Source organism: Bos indicus x Bos taurus, chromosome 20 (genome assembly GCF_003369695.1).
Source record: "Bos indicus x Bos taurus breed Angus x Brahman F1 hybrid chromosome 20, Bos_hybrid_MaternalHap_v2.0, whole genome shotgun sequence".
Lineage (NCBI taxonomy): Eukaryota > Metazoa > Chordata > Mammalia > Artiodactyla > Bovidae > Bos > Bos indicus x Bos taurus.
The window spans coordinates 1,786,003-1,805,843 of record NC_040095.1 but is presented as its reverse complement, the minus strand read 5'-3'; the positions used below and the strand labels follow the sequence as shown (position 1 = coordinate 1,805,843).

Sequence of the window (19,841 nt, the reverse complement as noted above, 5' to 3'; positions counted from 1 at the left end):
CTGGGTAATGTGAATAATTTATGAAGATGGAAGAAGATAGAGGCAGAACCACTTTAATTCTGTGCACTGCAATTTTCTAACTGGCACTGACTGTGAAATTAACATTCCAGCCAAAGGAGGACAATGGATGGATTTCTCTAGGCACTGACCATGTACATCCTCTCTCTGACAACAGGATTTGGGCAAGGAGAAAGATTTTAGGGCTGCTCTTTTTTTATTGCTGTTGTTTTGCTTCATTTTGTTTTTCTGGAAAATGAATAACTCAGCCCAGCTGGGTGTCCTGGCGAGGTGGTTCTCTGCCCTAGAATTAGGGGGCAAAAAGGGATAAGGATTTCAGTGACTCTCAGATCAATTCTAAAGGAAATCAACCCTGAATATTCACTGGAAGGACTAATACTAAACCTGAAGCTTCTGGTACAAAGAGCCAACTCATTGGAAAAGACCCTGATGCTGGGCAAGATTGAAGGCAAAAGGAGAAGGGGGCGGCAGAGGATGAGACTGTTAGATAGCATCACTGACTCAATGGACATGAACCTGAGCAAACTCCAGGAGATACTGGAGGACGGGGAAGCCTGGTGTGTTGCAGTCCATGGGCTCACAGAGAGCTGGACATGACTTAGCAACTGAACAGCAACAACAGCGTCTCTGGAAGTCTTTCCTAATTCAGCTGGCAGCACAGGACCAGCCTGCCGCCTATTCCATCTTAGGATATGTCGCCTTCTCCTTCCCTTTAGCTCTATGGTTTTGAAGTTCGGTCCTGGACCAGTAGCATTGACATCACCTAGGAACTCGTTAGAAATGGAGATTCTCTGGCCCCACTCCGACCTACTAAATCCAACCCCAGAAATCCATGTGTTCACAAGCACTCCGGTGATTCTCATGCTCATCTGAGTTCAAGGGCCACTGAGGCCCAGCTGATAAGTAGGCTTACCATAATTTTAACATTTACATGATCTCTTGGTGCTAAATGCAGAGACTAGAACACACTCCACCTGCTCACGGTGGAACTGGTCCAGCAGAGGGAAAGTGCTCCAAAGATTAGCAGAAGTGACAGTGACATTGATGCAGGATACAGAACGGAGAGATCGAGACTCAAACCAAGGCACTGCTGAGCCTCAGTGAACCCATCTGCAAGGAGAGGCGGTTACCTCTGTATCCACTGCAGAGGACTGTGGTAAAGATGATGTGGTTAAAGGGCGTGGATCTCAGAAAGAGCGCCAAAGCTCTGGTTAGCCTTATTATTCTTTTCATTATTCTGGTGACTTCTTTGGTACCAAAGCAAATAATAGTACAACCTGGTGCCTTTGGTGCTCAAGGGCAATTATTACAAGATGTCATGGCCCTGAAAGGAGCAGGTGGGGGACAGCTTTGATGGACGAAGCCCATACATGTCCAGCATCCTCTAAATGTTGACTAGCAAGAGGAGGGGTAACACCAGCTAGAGAAATCACCTGCCAACGAGGCTGCCATCCTTCACTCAAAGATGCTCACTGGAGGTTTCCAATGGCCAAGACTAAGTGAAAAGCAGCTATACTTTTGGTAACGTCCTTACTGCTGGCTTCCCTGGTGGCTCAGACGGTAAAGCATCTGCCTGCAATGTGGGAGACCCGGGTTCGATTTCTGGGTCGGGAAGATCCCCTGGAGAAGGAAACGGTAACCCACTCCAGCACTCTTGCCTGGAAAATCCCATGGATGGAGGACCCTGATAGGCTACAGTCCATGGGGTGGCAAAGAGTCAGACAGGACTGATCGACTTCACTTTCACTTACTGCTGTTACTTTCACATGGGTTTGTGGCTCCTGTTTCAGAGAAAAGCAAAACAAGCCCTTTGTTTTACCATGGGCCAGACACTTTCCCACATAGCCCTCCCTCCACCTCTCAGAACCTGGTAGCCATTATTAGACTCATTTTACAGATGAGAAGAACAAGGTTTAGAGGGGTGAAGTATTTTGCCTAAGGTCACACAGCTTGTTATACATACAGCAGAGCTGGGATTTAAACCCAGGCTTACTGATTGATGGGGCTTCCCTGGTGGCTCAGATAGTAAAGAATCCACTTGCAATGCAGGAGACCCAGGTTCAATCCCTGGGTTGGGAAGATCCCTGCCCTGGAGAAGGGAATGGCCACCCACTCCAGTATTCTTGCCTGGAGAATTCCACGGACAGAGGAGCCTGGAGGGATACAGTCCATGGAGTCACAGAGTTGGACATGATTGAGCGACTAACACTCACTTTACTTTTTCACTACTGATTGATACTCAGGTCTCTTTCTACATGCTGTGGTCTGTCTTTAGCAGAGACTACACTGACACATATTTACAGAACATCTTCAATGGGTCAGGTATCATCATGTGGGGCTAGGGCAGTGGTTACACAGACAGCAGTTCCTGCCCTCATGCAGCTTATACTCTGTTGAGGGAATAGCTTTCCTTATTTTACTTGAAACTTTATTTCTCAGAGTCCAAAAGACCAAGTCTTTCCGGGGTGCAGTGAAGTGACCTCCTGGCTTGTGGCCCCCACAAAATCAACTCAGCACACAGAGCCCAGAAGGACCAGATCCTATCCCTCCCTTCCTCAAAGTCTTCCAAAGGTGGCCCATCACTCTGAGAATCAGATCTCAAGCTCTTCTGTTTCCATAGTAACCCTGCCTCCAAACACAGTGAGGACCAGGGTGTCTCTCAGCCATTCCAGCTGCCCTTCCTCCTGGTGACCCCATGACTTGCAAGTTCTGGCAACGTGTTGCTTTGTTTGCTCAAGCCCAGAGCTCACAGCTCGTCCTGTTTTAGACCAAGATATGAAACCACGAGCCAAGGAAAGGGAAAACCTGGGCATGGAATGGGTTATTTTTTAGGGTGAGAAATTCCTGAATTTAGGGGATTTCAAAAGAGTAATCAGGATACAACAGGAAATAGATATGTAACAAAGTGAGCTGAATTGGTATTGCTTTTGAGAAAAATTCCAGAAATCTCACACCTAACATGTTTGAGAACATCTAAACATGTCAAATCTAATGAAACTTCTTAGTAAGTTCTACATCTATTCTACCTGACTTAGTCCCTCAAAAATATTTTATGTCACCCTATTCCTGGTTTTCTTTTTGTTTAAAGTTGAGATCTAATTCACATATCGTAACATTAACTTTTAAAAGTATACCATTCAGTGGGTTTTACCATACTCACTAGTAGATTTACTGCTAGATTTACTGGTAGTAAATCATCACTGCTGCTGCTGCTGCTAAGTCGCTTCAACTACTATTTAATTTTAGAACACTTTCATCATCCCCCAAAGAAACCTTCCACCCATTAGCAACCACTGCCATTGTTCCATCCCCCTCAGCCCCTGGCAACCACAAAGCTACTTCAGTCGCTGTAGATCTGCCTCTTCTGCCATTTCAGAGAAATGGAGTCATAAAATATGACTTTTCACGTCCGGCTCCTGTCACTAAGCATGATGTTTTCAGGGTCCATCCACATCGTCACAGGTGTCAGTACTTCATCTATGTTTATTGCTGGATACTATTCTGGGTATCGCTATATACAGATAAACTACATTTTGTTTGTCCAATATGGACATTTGGTTTGTTTCTACCTTTTGGCTTTTAGGGCTTCCCTGATAGCTCAGTTGGTAAAGAATCAAGTGTGCAAAGTTGGTAAAGAATCCGTGTTCAATTCCTGGGTCGGGAAGACGCACTGGAGAAAGGATAGGCTACCCACTCCAGTATTCTTGGGCTTCCCTTGTGGCTCAGCTGGTAAGGAATTCGCCTGCAATGTGGGGGGCCTGGATTCAATGCCTGGGTTGGGAAGATCCCCTGGAGAAGGGAAAGGCTACCCACTCCAGTATTCTGCCCTGGAGAATTCCATGGACTATATGGCCGATGGGGTTGCAAAGAGTCGGACACATCTGAGCCACTTTCACTTAGCTTCACTCTAAAACTGGAAAAAAATTACAGGAGGAAGATTAAATATTCTTGGGCTTCTCTGATAGCTCAATTGGTAAAGAATCTGCCTGCAATGCAGGAGACCCCGATTTGATTCCTGGGGTCAGGAAGATCCGTTGGAGAAGGGATCAGCTACCCACTCCAGCATTCTTGGGCTTCCCTGTGGCTCAGCTGGTAAAGAATCCGCCTGCAATGTGGGAGACCTAGGTTCAACCCCTGAGTTGGGAAGATCCCCTGGAAAAGAGAAAGGCTAAGCACTCCAGTATTCTGGTTTGGAGAATTCCTATAGTCCATGGTATTGCAAAATTTTTAGGGCTTCCCTGGTATCTCAGAGGGTAAAAAGTCTGCCTGCAATGTGGGACATATGCAGGTTCAATCCCTCAGTTGGAAAGATCCTCTGGAGAAGGAAATGGCAGCCCACTGCAGTATTCTTGCCTAGAGAATCCCATGGACAGAGGAGCCCGGCAGACTACAGTCTGCAGGGTCACAAAGAGTTCGACATGACTGAACAATTTCACTTAAGCTTAAGCTTTGGCCTTTATGGATAATGCTGCTATGAACATTTACATATGAATTTTTGTGAACATATGTTTTTGGTTCTCTTGGATACATACTAAGGATTGCACTTGATTTTCTTTTGATTTCCCTCCTTGAAGATCTTTGTGAATCATGAGACCATAGGTCCAGTGCTTCTTTTTCTCAGTAGATCAGAAATTATGCCCCCTAGCCTGGATGGGAGGGAGGTTTGGGGGAGAATGGGTACATGTATGCAGGCATGCACACTGTCACTACAGCCGTACCCTACGGACTGTAGTCCGCCAGGGTCCTCTGTCCATGGGATTCTCCAGGCAAGAACATGAGTGGATTGCCGTGCCCTCCTCCAGGGATCTTCCCGACCCAGGGATCAAGACTCCTGTAGCTCCTGCATTGCAGGCAGATCAAGACACCACTGACCCACTAGGGAATCCCGGATATATGTATATGTATGGCTGAGTCCCTTTCATCTGAAATGATCATAACATTGTTAATCAGCCTCACCTCAATACAAAATAAGAAGTTCAAAAGAAAAAAAGCAGTAATGGTATCCCCAAGTGTTTCGCCCATAGCCCCCTCCAGTTCTGCCCATGAGGCTCCGTGGGGCTGACCCTGGGACTAAGGGGAGGCTGTCCTGGCCAGTGGCTCCATGGAGGGCCTGGGAGTGAGCAGTGGCAGCGACTAGACACAGCTGGAGACTCGTGACACCTCCTCCCTGCACCTTCCTGACTCTTGCTCCTCAAGAGTCAGAGCCAAATGAACTAATCTGGCATTCCTGGCAGTTTCCAATGTTTTCTCCCACAGCAAACTGCCTATTCCAGGGAGGGGGAGGAACTGGTCTGTTCAGACTCACAGATACAGCACGAGCATCTCGGTCCCCATGGCACGGTTCATGGTAGTTCTCACACCTGCAGCAGCCAAGTCTCATCCTTTCATCAAAGCCCAGCTCAAGACCTACCACCTCCACCAGGCCTTCCCAGAAGGCAGAACTCATCAGGCCTGCTCAGCCCTTCCAGATTTGAGTAGTGTGAGTAGGTGCAACCAAAGACGTGGATTCATTCCATTTTGCACGCGAACTTGTGTTCCACTCACTTCCCATGACGTGATGGTCCAGTGGTTCAGAGTGTGCATCAGCACCTCACACGAGGGGATGAACACCAGTCTCTCTTACTGGCTGAGCTGTTGTTGGCTAGTCACTGGACCTTTCTGAGCCTCATTTTTCTTACTTGTAAAATGGAAAAAATCATGGTAACTACCATAAAAAGTTGTTATACGTGCTGGATGAAATAGTGTGTGCTTGGAGACACCCACCAGCGCGCCGTCGACGGCACGGTGGTGCTGGCCGTGGTGCTGGCTCCTCTGTAAGGCCCTCCAGTACCAAGGGTCCCGGCTTCCACTTACTTGTATCCTTAATGCCAAATTCCGCACAATGGCTTGAATACAGTGCTCCAGAAAATATTTATTTACTGATCTCCATTTTGTTAGAGAGATTCTCCAGTTGTTTCAGAAGATTTCAGGTTTTTCTTTCCTCCCTGCCCCGAGCTGCCTGGCGGCATTTTATTAAGAGCCCTGCTGGATGGCTCAGAGAAGCCACAGACTCTCTGGCTAAACACACAGGTTCCTTTTCCCTGGGGAAGAAGTAAGGTGATTTCTGATTGGGAATCTCATATTTTGAAACCACAGGATAATAGAAGGTTAAAGCTGGGATAAATTTACAGGTCATCTGATCCAATTCTATTCACAGATGTAAACAGTGAGATCCAGATAAATTAAACAACCACCCAGTCATACTGCTGTTGGGTGTAATTAGAACCCAGCTATTTTAATTAACTCTCAAAAATTATAAATGTAGTATGCATACAGTAAAAAAATTAAATGGTTGAAAGGTTAAATAGTAAAAGTTATTTTCCATCCTACCTTGGACCCAAGTCTAATTCCCCAGAAGATAATATTGTTAACAATTTACCAGCTATCCTTCCAAAATTTTTTGTGTATGAACAAACATATGTATAGACATCTTTTTTTTAATAGTCTGCTCTATTTTGCTTTTTTCTCTCATCAGTATTACGTGCAGATGTTTCCACATTAGCGTACACAGATCTGCTTCATTCTCTTTTATTGCTGCATGGTCTGCTGCTTTAAGAATGCACTTCAATTTTAACCAGTCTCCTATTTACAGACATTTAGCTGGACTGCAACTTGTTTCTTCTTTAGCATCCATGCTGTAATCAACATGCTTGTTTATACGTCTTTATGCACGAGAGACTGTTTGGTAGTATATGTTCCTAGAGGTGGAACCGAAAAGGCCCAGGGTCTGTGCAGATTTTGTTACTGTTTGTTGTCTTTGTTGCTTGTTTTCATAGATACTATCAGGTTGCCTTCCAGAGTTCCAATCCAGTTACCAGCTCCCTTGTCATGGGCAAACTACCCTCTCTCTTTCAACAGAATCTAAAGGGGGCATCCCGGATGGTGCTAGAGCTAAAGAACCCGCCTGCCAATGCAGGGGATGTAAGAGACATGGGTCTGATCCCTGGGTTGGGAAGATCCCCTGGAGGAGGGCATGGCAACCCACTCCAGAATTCCTGCCTGGAGAATCCCATGGACAAAGGACCCTGCTGGACTACAGCCCATAAGGTTGCGTAGGATAAGACATGACTGAAGTGACTTAGCAAGCATGCAAACTACTACCCAGTTTTGTGATCTCAGTTCAAAAATCACTTCCTGGGGAAGTCCTCCCAGCTCGCTTGGACTAAAGTAAATTAACCCTCATTTCAGTCTGTTCACAGGATTCAGGACATATCTTAAGCAGAAGTATTGTGGTGGCCAAAAAGTTCATTCGGGTTTACCACGGTACAGAAAACCTTGAACGAAACCTTTGGCTAACCCAATCATTTATTTTGTCTCCTCTACCAGATATAAGCATCATGCAAGCAAGAGCTTCATCTCTTTATCTTCTGTTGTACATCCAGTGACTAAGATCATGTCTAACCCAGCATACGCTCAGGAAATATTTATTGAATGCATTCATTAATAAGCCCAGCACTTATGCATGTGTCCTTGTTAAATCCTCCCCAGAAACTAAGCTATTTGTATTATGGTTCTCCCCATTTTTAGAGAGCAGGAGATTGAGGCCCAGAGAGGTTGAAGAACTGGCCCAAGGTTCCATAGTTATAAAACGGTGAAGCTGGCATTTGAATCCAAGTGTATGTGTCTCCAGAAGGTCTAGTCTTGAACTACTCTGCTCTTCTGTTGAAATTGCTTTTCTTCTTCTTTCTTGATATCCCATTAGCCTTTTTTGCTGGTTGAGGTTCATCCACTGGTTCATCAGATATCTTTACAGCAGAGACATCAAGAATCTTTGATCCTATAAGATTCTTTCTCAATGGCGTTGAATTATTATTTACCCCAAATTATTAATTAAAAAAATAAAGGCCCAATACCCAGGGTTGCTAAAACACAGTCATTGTACCCTCCCCTGTGGTAGAAAGACTCAGGTGCCATGGCCATTCTGAAGATGCCATTAATTTTGGGAGTGAAAGTTTCCAATTACAGATTCAGGTTGGGAGCATCACCTAGAGGTTGTCTGTGGCCCTCAAGCTAAGCAGACAGCTAAGCTGTCACCAAGCACGTGACCGCCTTGCTGCCTAGAAGAGGTGTCCTGCGGTGCCCTCCCTGTGGGGAGTGCTCTGGGCCTCTGCAGGGCTTCAGTGAGTGCTGCACATGCTCCTTCTCTCATTTTTTGCCATCTCTGGTTACACTGCCCCTTAGAGAGACCAAGCCTACCCTCAGTCTTCCACAGTGGCTGGGGATATGCTGGTAGGTTTTCATTTCACAGGGTCTCCAGTATAGGTTCAAAAATGATCCCAAGATATTAGCTGCCCAGATGATCCAGAGATGCCTCAAGACTAAGGCTGGAATTAATGAAGGCAGAGCCAATTAGAGCTTCCCAAGTGGAGAGAATGGTCTTAGTAGCAAGCAGATACTCGCCTAAGATGGAAATATTTACCTGGAGCCACAGAGCACATCTGGTCCACTGATTCCTGAGCCAATCAGAGTTTTTAACATCTAGAGGGCCAGGAAGAGCTAACATGAACTGACAGTGTTTCTGGAACTACCTAGAACTGTCTGTTAAGTCCAAAAGGCACCCTATTTCTGAGAGATAGTACAGAAGAGTGAAAAGACTGGGGTTGAATTCCAGCAGCCCCACTTAATAGTTGATGACCTTTAATAGGAAAATCAATCACTTCTCTGAAGTTCAGTTTACTCACCAGTAAAATGGATATTTCCCAACCTAACAGGGTTGTGATAAGGGTCAAAATGCCCTACATCAACGCCTAACAAAAGTTAGTCATCTTCTTCAAAAGCCTGGATGCTAGAAGATGGATTTATAGTCTGCTATTGAGTCTCCAAGGTCCTTGAGGGCAAAGCAATGTTCTGCTTTGCTTCTGAATTTCTCAAAGCTTATTGTAATAGTCTGGACTCATGAACACTGCTCTTAAAAATTCTCACTGAGTTAAACTGGAAATCTTCTCTTGGTCTTCCTTGACCAGGCAAAGAGATGTGAATGTCAAGGCCCAGTATCTTGAATATGCCTGGGAATGCAAATTTTTTTAGCCCCAAGCAGGAAATGTCATTTTTGTAATTCCCAGGTCTCATCACCTACAGAATGGCACCCACAGAGCTTCCTGCCTTTTTGCCCTTTGAAGCATAAAACCCCAGTTTCGGAAAAGATACTCAGGATAATCCAATTGCACTTGCCCCTCCTCTGGACAGCAGCTGCCCAGGCCAGCAGCACTTAGCGATGGATGCTGTTGCTGCTGATAGTAAATGCATAATTAGTGAAACCGTAAGAAGGAAACAAGGCGTGTTCCAGCAGGGCACAGAGAACAGATCCATTCTCACACACGTGGGGTGAAGGTGGGACAGCGAAGGTTGAAGAATGGTCCTCTTCTTGAGGGCTTCCCAATAAATACCTATGGAAGTCTCATTAGGAAGAGACTTATTTCACCTTGGAATGTTGGCCACTTTCCAGTTTACAGATCTCGTGGGTGTGACGGTCCTAGGCAGCGTTGTGGTGACCAGAAAGGGGCCTCCCTACGGTCCTGTTTGCGGAGGACTGACACAGGGGTTCCCCAACCTGACAAGTCTAGGAGCATCATCGCCATCACCACGGTCATCGAAGTGATAATTACTGTAACTATAAGGAGTTAATACTTATTAAACAGCCACCACGTTCCTGGCATTGTTCTAGGTATTTTCCATGAATTAGTTCACTCAATCCTCTCAACAACCCAGTAACATAGCTACTGTCAGTGCCATCACTTGATGTGGAGGACAGTGAGGCACAGAGAGATTCAGTAATTTGCCTAAAGTCACAGAGCTCTTAAGCTCAAACCTCCCATATATGAAGCCCCTACTTCTCTGGACAACTTTCAGATGCAGATTTCCTTTCAGGAAAACTGGATAAACCTAAGAGAATGGCATGGATCTGAGCTTCTCTTGGAAAGTATCCCCTTAAGACCATGGAGGAGAGCCAGAGTCAGGAAACCCAGGCTGGGGCTGCCATTGCCAACGCCCATGGAAAGAGACGAGCAAACCAGCCCGTGGTTTTATGGCACAAACGTGGCCTTGCCGCCGGCCCCTAGGGGTGCTGTTCCAAGCTGCCCCTTCAAAAAAGCTATGGCCTTATTAACTTCCCAGATCACATGCTCATAACTGGAGCCTGCAGGCATCTGGGCCATATTTGGAAGAGGATCAAATACTTCTCCGGATTCAAACAGCCAAAGTGACATGTTTTGTTTCCATGTCAAAGATTTATACCTCTCACCCAGCCCCTGCCAAGCAATCAACCCAGTGTGGGGGTGAAGCTCCAGCTCTAGCCCGTGCCCGCAGTGATCTGCAGGCTCCGGTGCCAGCCACTGCTGTGCGTTCAGGCCACCTCTGCACTGACACGCTGTGTGACAGGCTGTCTGCTCATCGCCTGGGAGCCTCAGTGCCCACATACCCCCAGCAGAGAAAATCACAGCCATGGTGTCTACCTTGTAGGGCAGTCGGAAGGACTGAGAAAGATAAGGCAGAAAGTGTGAGATCCTGCACATCCAACACTGTCAGAAAAGGGCAGCTCTTCCTTTTATCCTCATTATCATTCTAGTTCAGTTGCCTGATTTAAATACAAGGCAGTGGGAGAGAATCGTGTTCAAAGATAATGTGGTGGTGGTTTCATTGCTAAGTTGCGTCCAACTCTTGAGACCCCGTGAACTGTAGCCCGCCAGGCTCCTCTGTCCATGGGATTCTCTTGGCTAGAATACTGGAGTGGGTTGCCATTTCCTTCTCCAGGGAATCTTCCTGACCCAGGGATCGAACCCAGGTCTCCTGAATTGCAGGCAGATTCTTTACCGACTGAGCTATGAGGATAATATTATTCAAAGATAATATTTATTGAGTATTTATAGGCTGGTGCTGCTAGCAGAGTGGATCTCACAGACCTCAGCCCAAGTGTCACCTCCCCAGTTGTTGTTGTTCAGTCATTCAGTTGTGTCCAGCTTTTTGTGATCCCATGGGAATGCAGCATGCCAGGCTTCCCTCTCCTTCACTATCTTTTGGAGCCTGCTCAAACTCATGCCCACTGAGTCACTGACGCCATCCAACCATCTCATCCTCTGTTGTTCCCTTCTCCTCCTGCCTTCAATCTTTCCCAGCATCAGGGACTTTTCCAATGAGTTGGCACTTTGCATCAGGTGGCCAAAGTACTGGAGCTTCAGCTTTAGCATCAGTCCTTCTAATGAATATTCAGGGAATATTCACCTCCCCAGGGAGTCCTACTGTGTGCCAGACACAGAGCATAGAGTCTCTGTGGCTTCATACTCCCAAACTGACTTTCTACCAGAGGAAAGAAAGAGAATGGGCACGTAAGCAAATGAGAAAGGCAGCAGCAAGCAGTGAAGAGACTACAGAGGCTAAGGGGCGATGCGCACTGACCACGGGGCGGTGGGGGCCCTTCAGAGAGGATCAGGTAGGGAGGCCTCCTGGAGCAGGAAGTGTTGGATCAGGAACTGCTGGGACCTTCCTAACAGATGAATTTCCCAAGCAAGTGCATGTTTCCATCCTGGAAAAACCCCTTCAAAGTAGCAAGGGAGGCGTTATGAGAATTTTACACAAGAGTCCGCTGAGACACGGATGCAGTCCAGGCCTTGCCTGAGGTTGCTCGGTGGGTCAGAGCCCAGACAGGAACTGAACACCCAAGACGAGCTGGCAGAAAGATCTGTTGCTCCAGTTTGCTGGCTATTCCCTAAGCTTGCGCTTGAAGAGATCCTGGGGATCAGGGGCTTCCCTGGAGGGGGAAATTCCCTTTTAAGGATCTTCTCTCGCACACCTCAAGCCAGAAATAGCAACCCGGACTTGTCCACAAGGCTTTGAAGAGCTGGTTCTTCTTGCCGGGCCATGAGCAGATGTGTCGCTCTGCCTGCCCAGGACCTCTGAAGCTCACAGAGGTCCTGGTCTTGTCTGTGTGCTAAAAGTGATTTCTGGAGGTATCAGAAAGTCACAGAGTTTCATCTTTCAATATCTAAGAATGGCTGCTTTTCTAGGTACTGGTGAATAACAAAGTAAAAAAAAAAAAAGTGATAAATTTTTAAAAGGTAACACCCACTCTGACAATGAATGAACGCAAGTCTCTTCATTAGCACGATACATTATACAGTCACATTTGCATATGCTCCTCAGTTGATGACTATTTAATCAAGCACTGGGTTCCAAACGCTAAGTACTTCCTTCCCTCCCTAAACCCGCACCACTCTGGGGAAACCCCCCGAGGCACAGGCATAGCTCCCAAGTGTTTCAGGATGTGCCATCAGCCAGGTCTCTGGAACAGCCCTGCCAGGACAGTTCAAGGCACGTGCAGCGCCTTACACTCACCTGGAACTCAAAGTTGGTGTTTTCCAGGAATTTCTGGTTCATGGTTTCTGCAAACTTGTTGATAGCTCTCAGGAAGACCCTGGAAGAGGGGAGAAGGTCAGCAGGCCATCTGCGCACGCTACCCTAGATGTCCCTCCCCCATGCTTCAGCCTGAAGGCCCTTCAGCGGGTGCCCCGGAGACTGAAGGAAGAGGCCGGCCGACCCGTATTAGCATCTGCTCACACTGCGGACCTGGGGCCGAGTTTACCTGGCCCTGTCTGGCTTCCTTTAGAAAATGTGTATTGTCTTTTGTTCAAACTGTTACAAGCTTGTGGCAGAAAATTCATGTCATCCAGAAAGATAGGAAGAAAAATTGCCTCCCCGCAAATAAAATAAATAAACAAACAACACGCCAGCCATCCTATCATCTAGGGAAAACCATCCTTGACATGTTGATGAATGGAATTTCAAAGGTCTCCCTAGACATATACACACAAACCATATTTTAAAGATAGCATTTTGATAAATGGGGTTAAGTGATAAATTCTGTTTCACAGCCTCTTTTACTTGACAATAAACTGTGTGTTCCTTTCATGCCAATGAATTCAGATACATATCATTCCTTTTAATCACTGAAGAACATTCTATCGTATGGGTGCATCACGGTTTCTTTCATCAGTCTTTCACTGACGGACTTTTATGTTGCTTCTCAGCACTTCCTGTTGTAAACAGTGTTTCAGTGACCACTCTCCTATGTATGCCTTGCGTCTCCCATATATACCTCTTCTCGGCCCTTCTCTTGGAAGTGGTGATGCTGAGCAAATCTTATGCGTATTGAACATTTTTGTATCTGTTGTCAAACTGTGTTTCTTCTTGAATGTCTTGCCATCCATCTCTTCCTTTCCTTCCCCACTATTGACTGCCCTTGTAGCCTTTAACTCTTGCCCTTGCAACCTCTAGAATGCCCTGCCCTGTGGAATATCCCCAATCCTGTGGATCGCCCACTTCAATGGCCCCCCAAGGCCCACGGGATAAGTCCAAGCTCTTTCTTTTGACAGTGAATGTCCTCCATGACTGCCCCACCTTCTGTGCTAATATTATCTCTCATGGCTAATCTGTGCTTCAGGTGGTTTTCGGAATGTACAGCTGTGTTCTTTTGTATAGAATGCCACCTCCTTCTAAATGCTTTAGGACATGGTCTGTTGCATCTTTCAGGACTCCAAAAGACAGTCAGTGCAACTGCCTTTCCCAGACTGGATCACCATCTACAAGAAGTTATTTCTATTTCTATTTCTATTGTGATTCAATAACGACTGTCTCCTCTACTGTACTTGCCTTGAAATCAGAGACCCACTCCATAATCTCATCTACTCTCCAACCTACATGCCTCTGACTCCCAAATTTGATATCTTCATCCCTGGCCTTTCTCCTGAGCTCCAGCTTACATTCCAGCTCTCAGCTCTGTGCTCTCACTTGAATGGCTAATAGGCATTTCAAACATACATGTCAAAAGCTCAGCTCCTATTACCTGCCTCTTTCTGTCGTCTTCCCATCTAAGTTAACAACAACTCCATTCTTCCAATTGCTCAAGGGGTGGGGAGGACTCAGCATCCTTAACTTTCCTTTCTCTTACATCTACACTTGACCTGTCAGCAAAACCTCTTAGCATCACTTTCAAAAAACATCTAAATTCAATTACTTCTCATCACCCACTGCCCACTGAACCAAGCCACCATCATTTCTCTCCTGGATTTTTGCAACTACCTTCCAACTGCTACATGCCTTTCTGTGGCCAAGTCTGCACGGTGCACGTGTTTGCAAGATCTAAGAGGGCAGGGGCCAGACCTTACCCGTACCGTAGTCTATAAGTTTTGATTAATAGTAGACAATCAGTAATTTCTCTACTGAGTTGCTGGTCCAGAGGAAATGTCTATTTGGTTACCCATGGGAAGCCAGAAAAAGCAAGTGTTTATTAGGAGGTTATTGCTTTGTGTACTAACTGGGACTCAGTTCTCCTTGGGAGCTTCTGAGGGACTGTATTGAACATACTGGAACATGAGAAGTATCCTGGGCTGTTTCCCATGAATGCCAGCCCATTGCTGGTTGAAAGTTGCTCCTAGAGACTTTATGTCCCTAGCATTTCTGGTCTACCCTGCAGGTGGGCTGAGCAATCTCCTATAGCCAGAGAAAGCCCAGGGAATGAAGGAAGAAGGAAGCTCTCAGGATGCACAGGAAATGTCCATCTAAGCGGCAGATATATTTTGGGTGGGCCACGACTGTGGGAAAGGCGACTATAGCTACATCAGGCATTGCTTGTAAGGAAGCTGGACCGGTGTTCCTCAAACACTAAATGTTCAGGGAACAAAGACAGGAATGCATCCTGGTGTCAGGATCACAAGATTTGCACACACACACACAGCTGGATGTGTTTTCTAGCTTTGGCACTTCTCAGCAGTGTGGATTTGGGACATGTTAATATCATGCTTGGCATTTAAGTGTCCTTGCTTGCAAAACAGCAGCAGTGTAACCCCTTTCACAGGGTTTCTACAGGGTGTAAAGGCAAATGTATGGTCAGTGCTGAGCAGAGCGCCTGCCACGGGGTGACAAAGGCACCATGGCAGCTACGGCCACCCAGACCCCTCTGGATGACTTCATTCTTCTACTGGCAGGGACCCCTGACAGCAGAATGCACAGTCAGAGGACAAGCTGCAGCCAGCAGCACTGTGTAAAGACGGGAAATAAAAATCCCGCAGAATCCTCCACCCCATCAGGCTGCCAAAAGTGAGATCTCTTCGGTTTTGTTATTCTGTCATTTGCTAGTATGCCTTTGCAAAAACACTTACGTTTTCTCCTTAAAGATTAGCATCTGATTCCCCAGATGGAAAGGCACTGAGTGGCTGTCATATTACGGATAAACATCTCAGACTGTCTAATATGATACCAAAATGAGGGGTTTTACACATTTGCAGCAGTAATAAAACTATCAGTACTTTCAGTAACAGTTATTATTTTGATTGTCAACCTAAATCTGTCTCTGCCTCGCAAAGGCCAGTCCAATAACCGAGAATTAATTAGCCCCCTGTGCAGATGGTAGGGACTAGTGGCAGATAGGGGCTGAACGACAGTAAACCAAGGCTCTTCCCTCTCTCTGGATTCTTCTGCAGCCATCCTTTGGAAATCAGAATATCACTTGAGTTTGATTTCCCAATATGGGTTTGGAAAAGCATGTCTTTTGTATTTTCTAAAAAAAAAAAATTGTGCTTAAAGCTTAAGCATTAATTTGTTGAAGTGGGTTGTAATGAAAACACACTCAACTCTTTCTGTTACTTTAAAAAATGAACTTGAATTGTTGCAAACAAAAAATTCATAATCAAATATCAACCTAATATTTCCTGCTGAATTTCCTCCGAGATGCTGAGCAGGCTCTAAAAAAGTTAATAATAACCATAGTCACAGGTACCAACGAGCACCAGGCTCTGCACTAAGTACTCGGCATAGATGCCTTCCTGTTTTTTTTTTTTTCCATTTTTAATTCTCACATTAGCTCTCTGAGTTAGATAATCATTTTCATTTTAGAGACGTGAATTTAGTTAACTTTCCCAAGAAGCCAGCTAATACATGTAAAAGTAGGATTTAAACAAACGTACGGTAAAGGCTAATACAGTTTTGTCAAGAGAACACACTGGTCATAGCAAATACCCTCTTCCAACAACACAAGAGAAGACTCTACACATGGACATCACCAGATGGTCAACACCGAAATCAGACTAATCATATTCTTTGCAGCCAAAGATGGAGAAGTTCTATACAGTCAGCCAAAACAAGACCAGGAGCTGACTGTGGCTCAGATCATGAACTCCTTATTGCAAAATTCAGACTGAAATTGAAGAAAGTAGGGAAAACCACTAGGCCATTCAGGTATGGCCTAAATCAAATCCCTTATGATTTATACAGTGGAAATGAGAAATAGATTCAAGGGATTAGATCTGATAGACAGAGTGCCTGATGAACTATGGACAGAGGTTCATGACATTGTACAGGAGACAGGGATCAAGACCATCCCCATGGAAAAGAAATGCAAAAAAGTAAAATGGTTGTCTGAGGAGGCCTTACAAATAGCTGTGAAAAGAAGAGAAGCGAAAAGCAAAGGAGAAAAGGAAAGATATACCCATTTGAATGCAGAGTTCCAAAGAATAGCAAGGAGAGATAAGAAAGCCTTCCTCAGTGATCAATGCAAAGAAATAGAAGAATGAGAAAGACTAGAGACCTCTTTAAGAAAATTTGAGATACCATGGGAACATTTCATGCAAAGATGGGCACAATAAAGGACAGAAATGGTATGGACCTAACGGAAGCAGAAGATATTACAAAGAGATGGCAAGAATACACAGAAGAACTGTGCAAAAAAGAGCTTCATGACCCAGATAATCACGATGGTGTGATCACTCACCTAGAGCAAGACATCCTGGAATGTGAAGTCAAGTGGGACTTAGGAAGCATCACTATGAACAAAGCTAGTGGAGGTGGTGGAATTCCAGCTGAGCTATTTCAAATCCTGAAAGATGATGCTGTGAAAGTGCTACACTCAATATGCCAGCAAATTTGGAAAACTCAGCAGTGGCCACAGGACTGGAAAAGGTCAGTTTTCATTCCAATCCCAAAGAAAGGCAATGCCAAAGAATGCTCAAACTACTGCACATTTGCACTTATCTCACACACTAATCAAATAATGCTCAAAATTCTCCAAACCAGGCTTCAACAGCATGTGAATCGTGACCTTCTAGATGTTCAAGCTGGATTTAGAAAAGGCAGAGGAACAGAGATCAAATTGCCAGCATCTGCTGGATCATTGAAAAAGCAAAAGAGTTCTAGAAAAACATCTATTTGCTTTATTGACTATGCCAAAGCCTTTGACTGTGTGGATCACCACAAACTATGGAAAGTTTTTAAAGAGATGGGAATGCCAGACCATCTGACCTGCCTCTTGAGAAATCTGTATGCAGGTCAGGAAGCAACTGTTAGAACTGGATATGGAACAACAGACTGGTTCCAAATAGGGAGAGGAGTACGTCAAAGCTGTATATTGCCACCCTGCTTATTTAACTTACATGCAGAGTACATAATGAGAAATGCTGGGCTCGAGGAAGCACAAGTTGGAATCAAGATCGCTGGGAGAAATATCAATAACCTCAGACATGCAGATGACACCACCCTTATGGCAGAAAGAGAAGAAGAACTAAAGAGCCTCTTGATGAAAGTGAAAGAGGAGAGTGAAAAGCTGGCTTACAGCTCAACATTCAGAAAACTAAGATCATAGTATCTGGTCCCATCACTTCATGGCAAATAGATGGGGAAACAGTGGAAACAGTGAGAGACTTTATTTTTCAGGGCTCCAAAATCACTGCAGCTGGTGACTGCAGCCATGAAATTAAGATGTTTATTCTTTGGAAGAAAAGCTATGACCAACCTAGACAGCAGAGATGTTACTTTGCCAACAAAGGTCCATCTAGTCAAGGGTATGGTTTTTACAGTATGGATGTGAGAGTTGGACTATAAAGAAAGCTGAGTGCCAAAGAATTGATGCTTTTGAACTGTGATGTTGGAGAAGACTTTTGATAATCCCTTGAACTGCAAGGAGATCCAACCAGGCCATCCTAAAGGAAATCAGTCCTGAATATTCATTGGAAGGACTGATGTTGAAACTGAAACTAAAATACTTTGGCCACTTGATGTGAAGAACTGATTCATTTGAAAAGACTCTGATGCTGGGAAAGATTGAAGGCAGGAGAAGGGGATGACAGAGGATGACATGACTGGAGGGCATCACTGACTCAATGGACATGACTTTCAGTAAACTCTAGGATCTGGTGATGGACTGAGAAGCCTGGTGTGCTGCAGTCCATGGGGTCGCAAAGAGTTGGACATGACTGAGAGACTGAACTGAGCTGAACTGAAGCTGCCTTCAGAACCTCAGTATTTAACCACCCTGCTATTTGGTCCACCAAGAAATATCTGTAATTCTGTTCAATCCAAGGTGTGAGCTCACCTCATTAATAATGAGAATGATGGGGGAATTATAGTTTTCATGTGTAACCCTGTGCCAAGTGCTCTACAGACATTGTTTCATTTAATCCTACAAACTGAAGTAGGTGTTATGTTGGCACCCATTTAACAGAAGAGGAAACTCAGCCCTGGAAATATCAAAACTCCCTATATTTACATAGCCAGTAAGCACCAGAGTCCACCCAGTCTCAGGCTCGCCTTTCTTCAAAGTATCTGCAGTTAGCCATACAGATATTCTGGCTCCTTGAAGGCAGCCTGCACGGTCTCTCAGCACTGGGCACGCTCCTCCTCATGCCCACAAGGGAGCCCTTTCCCACTTAGTCCCCATCATCCTGCTGCTCTGCTCACAGCTGACTGGGCCCAGAACCAACTCTTGACTCAGGCAAGCCTTCCACAGGCTGGCTAGAAGCCTAAGGGTGATCTAGTGAGGGCACCCTAGCCTGGACAGTAGTAGATCAAATCCTTTTAGGCGTTTCAAAAGCAGAGCAACTAGGGAGAATGCAACAGACCCTGGCCTGAGTAGAAGCCATGGACAGATGACTCTGTGAGGCAGCAGAAGCCATATATAAGAGAAGTCAGCTGCTGCAGGTAGGAAGAAGCTGGCAGAAAGCGAGCCAAACTCCAGGCTGGTATGCTGAAAACTGCTCCACACAAAGCCTCTCTGTAGCCGCTGGCCCAGGTTCCCAGCTTCCTACTTGCCTCCATGTATCAGAACAAATGCTCAATCCTGGAGACAACCGCGAGTCCCTGTGGGTCTCATCTCCTAAATAAACCCATGCACCGCACGCATTAGTCCTTGGATGGGATGCAGTAATGGAAGGCGCACGCAGACGCCTGCAGGAGCTGAGCAGGCCTGCCTGGGGCACGTTCCCACTCTCCTGCTCCTCCAGGCTGTGGCCTTGAGAGGGTTGCTTCCCCTCTGGGACCCTCAGCCACCCCCTCTGTGTGATGAGCCGCATGTGAAGATGAAATGAGATGCGGAGCATGAAGCTGGGGGCCCAGGGCCTCAGTGCGTAAGGGTCCTTAATAAGTGCCCATTGTGCTGTCATCATTATCCTGAGCTGCCCGGCCACCTTGCAGCTCGGAGGCAGGAGGACCTGGGGATGAGAACACTCCAGTGTGACAATCAGCCCACGCACACTGGTTGTACGATGTGAATAAAAGAGGCAACTGGAGGTGGACGTGCCCTTTCCAGTGAGAAAGCCCACGGCTGAGAGGGCCTCCCTGACTCCCATTCCCCTTGGTGCCGTGGTTAATAGGATGGAATTGATTCCACTGGTCAAAATTTGAAGATGGAGATAAAAGAGCTGGCCAGGGAAAGGGAGCCCTTCTTCTAGTAGCAGTGAGAAAGCCCTTTTCCCAGAGCCTTCATGTGGCTTCCCGCACAACACACAAGTTCTTCGCGATGTTGTACA

At 45.8% G+C, this 19,841-nt stretch overlaps 1 protein-coding gene across 1 annotated transcript in view; it reads right to left on the bottom strand.

The window, feature by feature from the left end:
- The window catches only part of DOCK2 (dedicator of cytokinesis 2), a 457,789-nt gene that overhangs the window by 78,929 nt on the left and 359,019 nt on the right, over window positions 1-19,841 (bottom strand). The window contains exon 30 of the mRNA XM_027520183.1: window positions 12,385-12,463. Coding sequence (XP_027375984.1) covers window positions 12,385-12,463 — 79 coding nt within the window. The remainder of the gene's footprint in view (window positions 1-12,384; window positions 12,464-19,841) is intronic.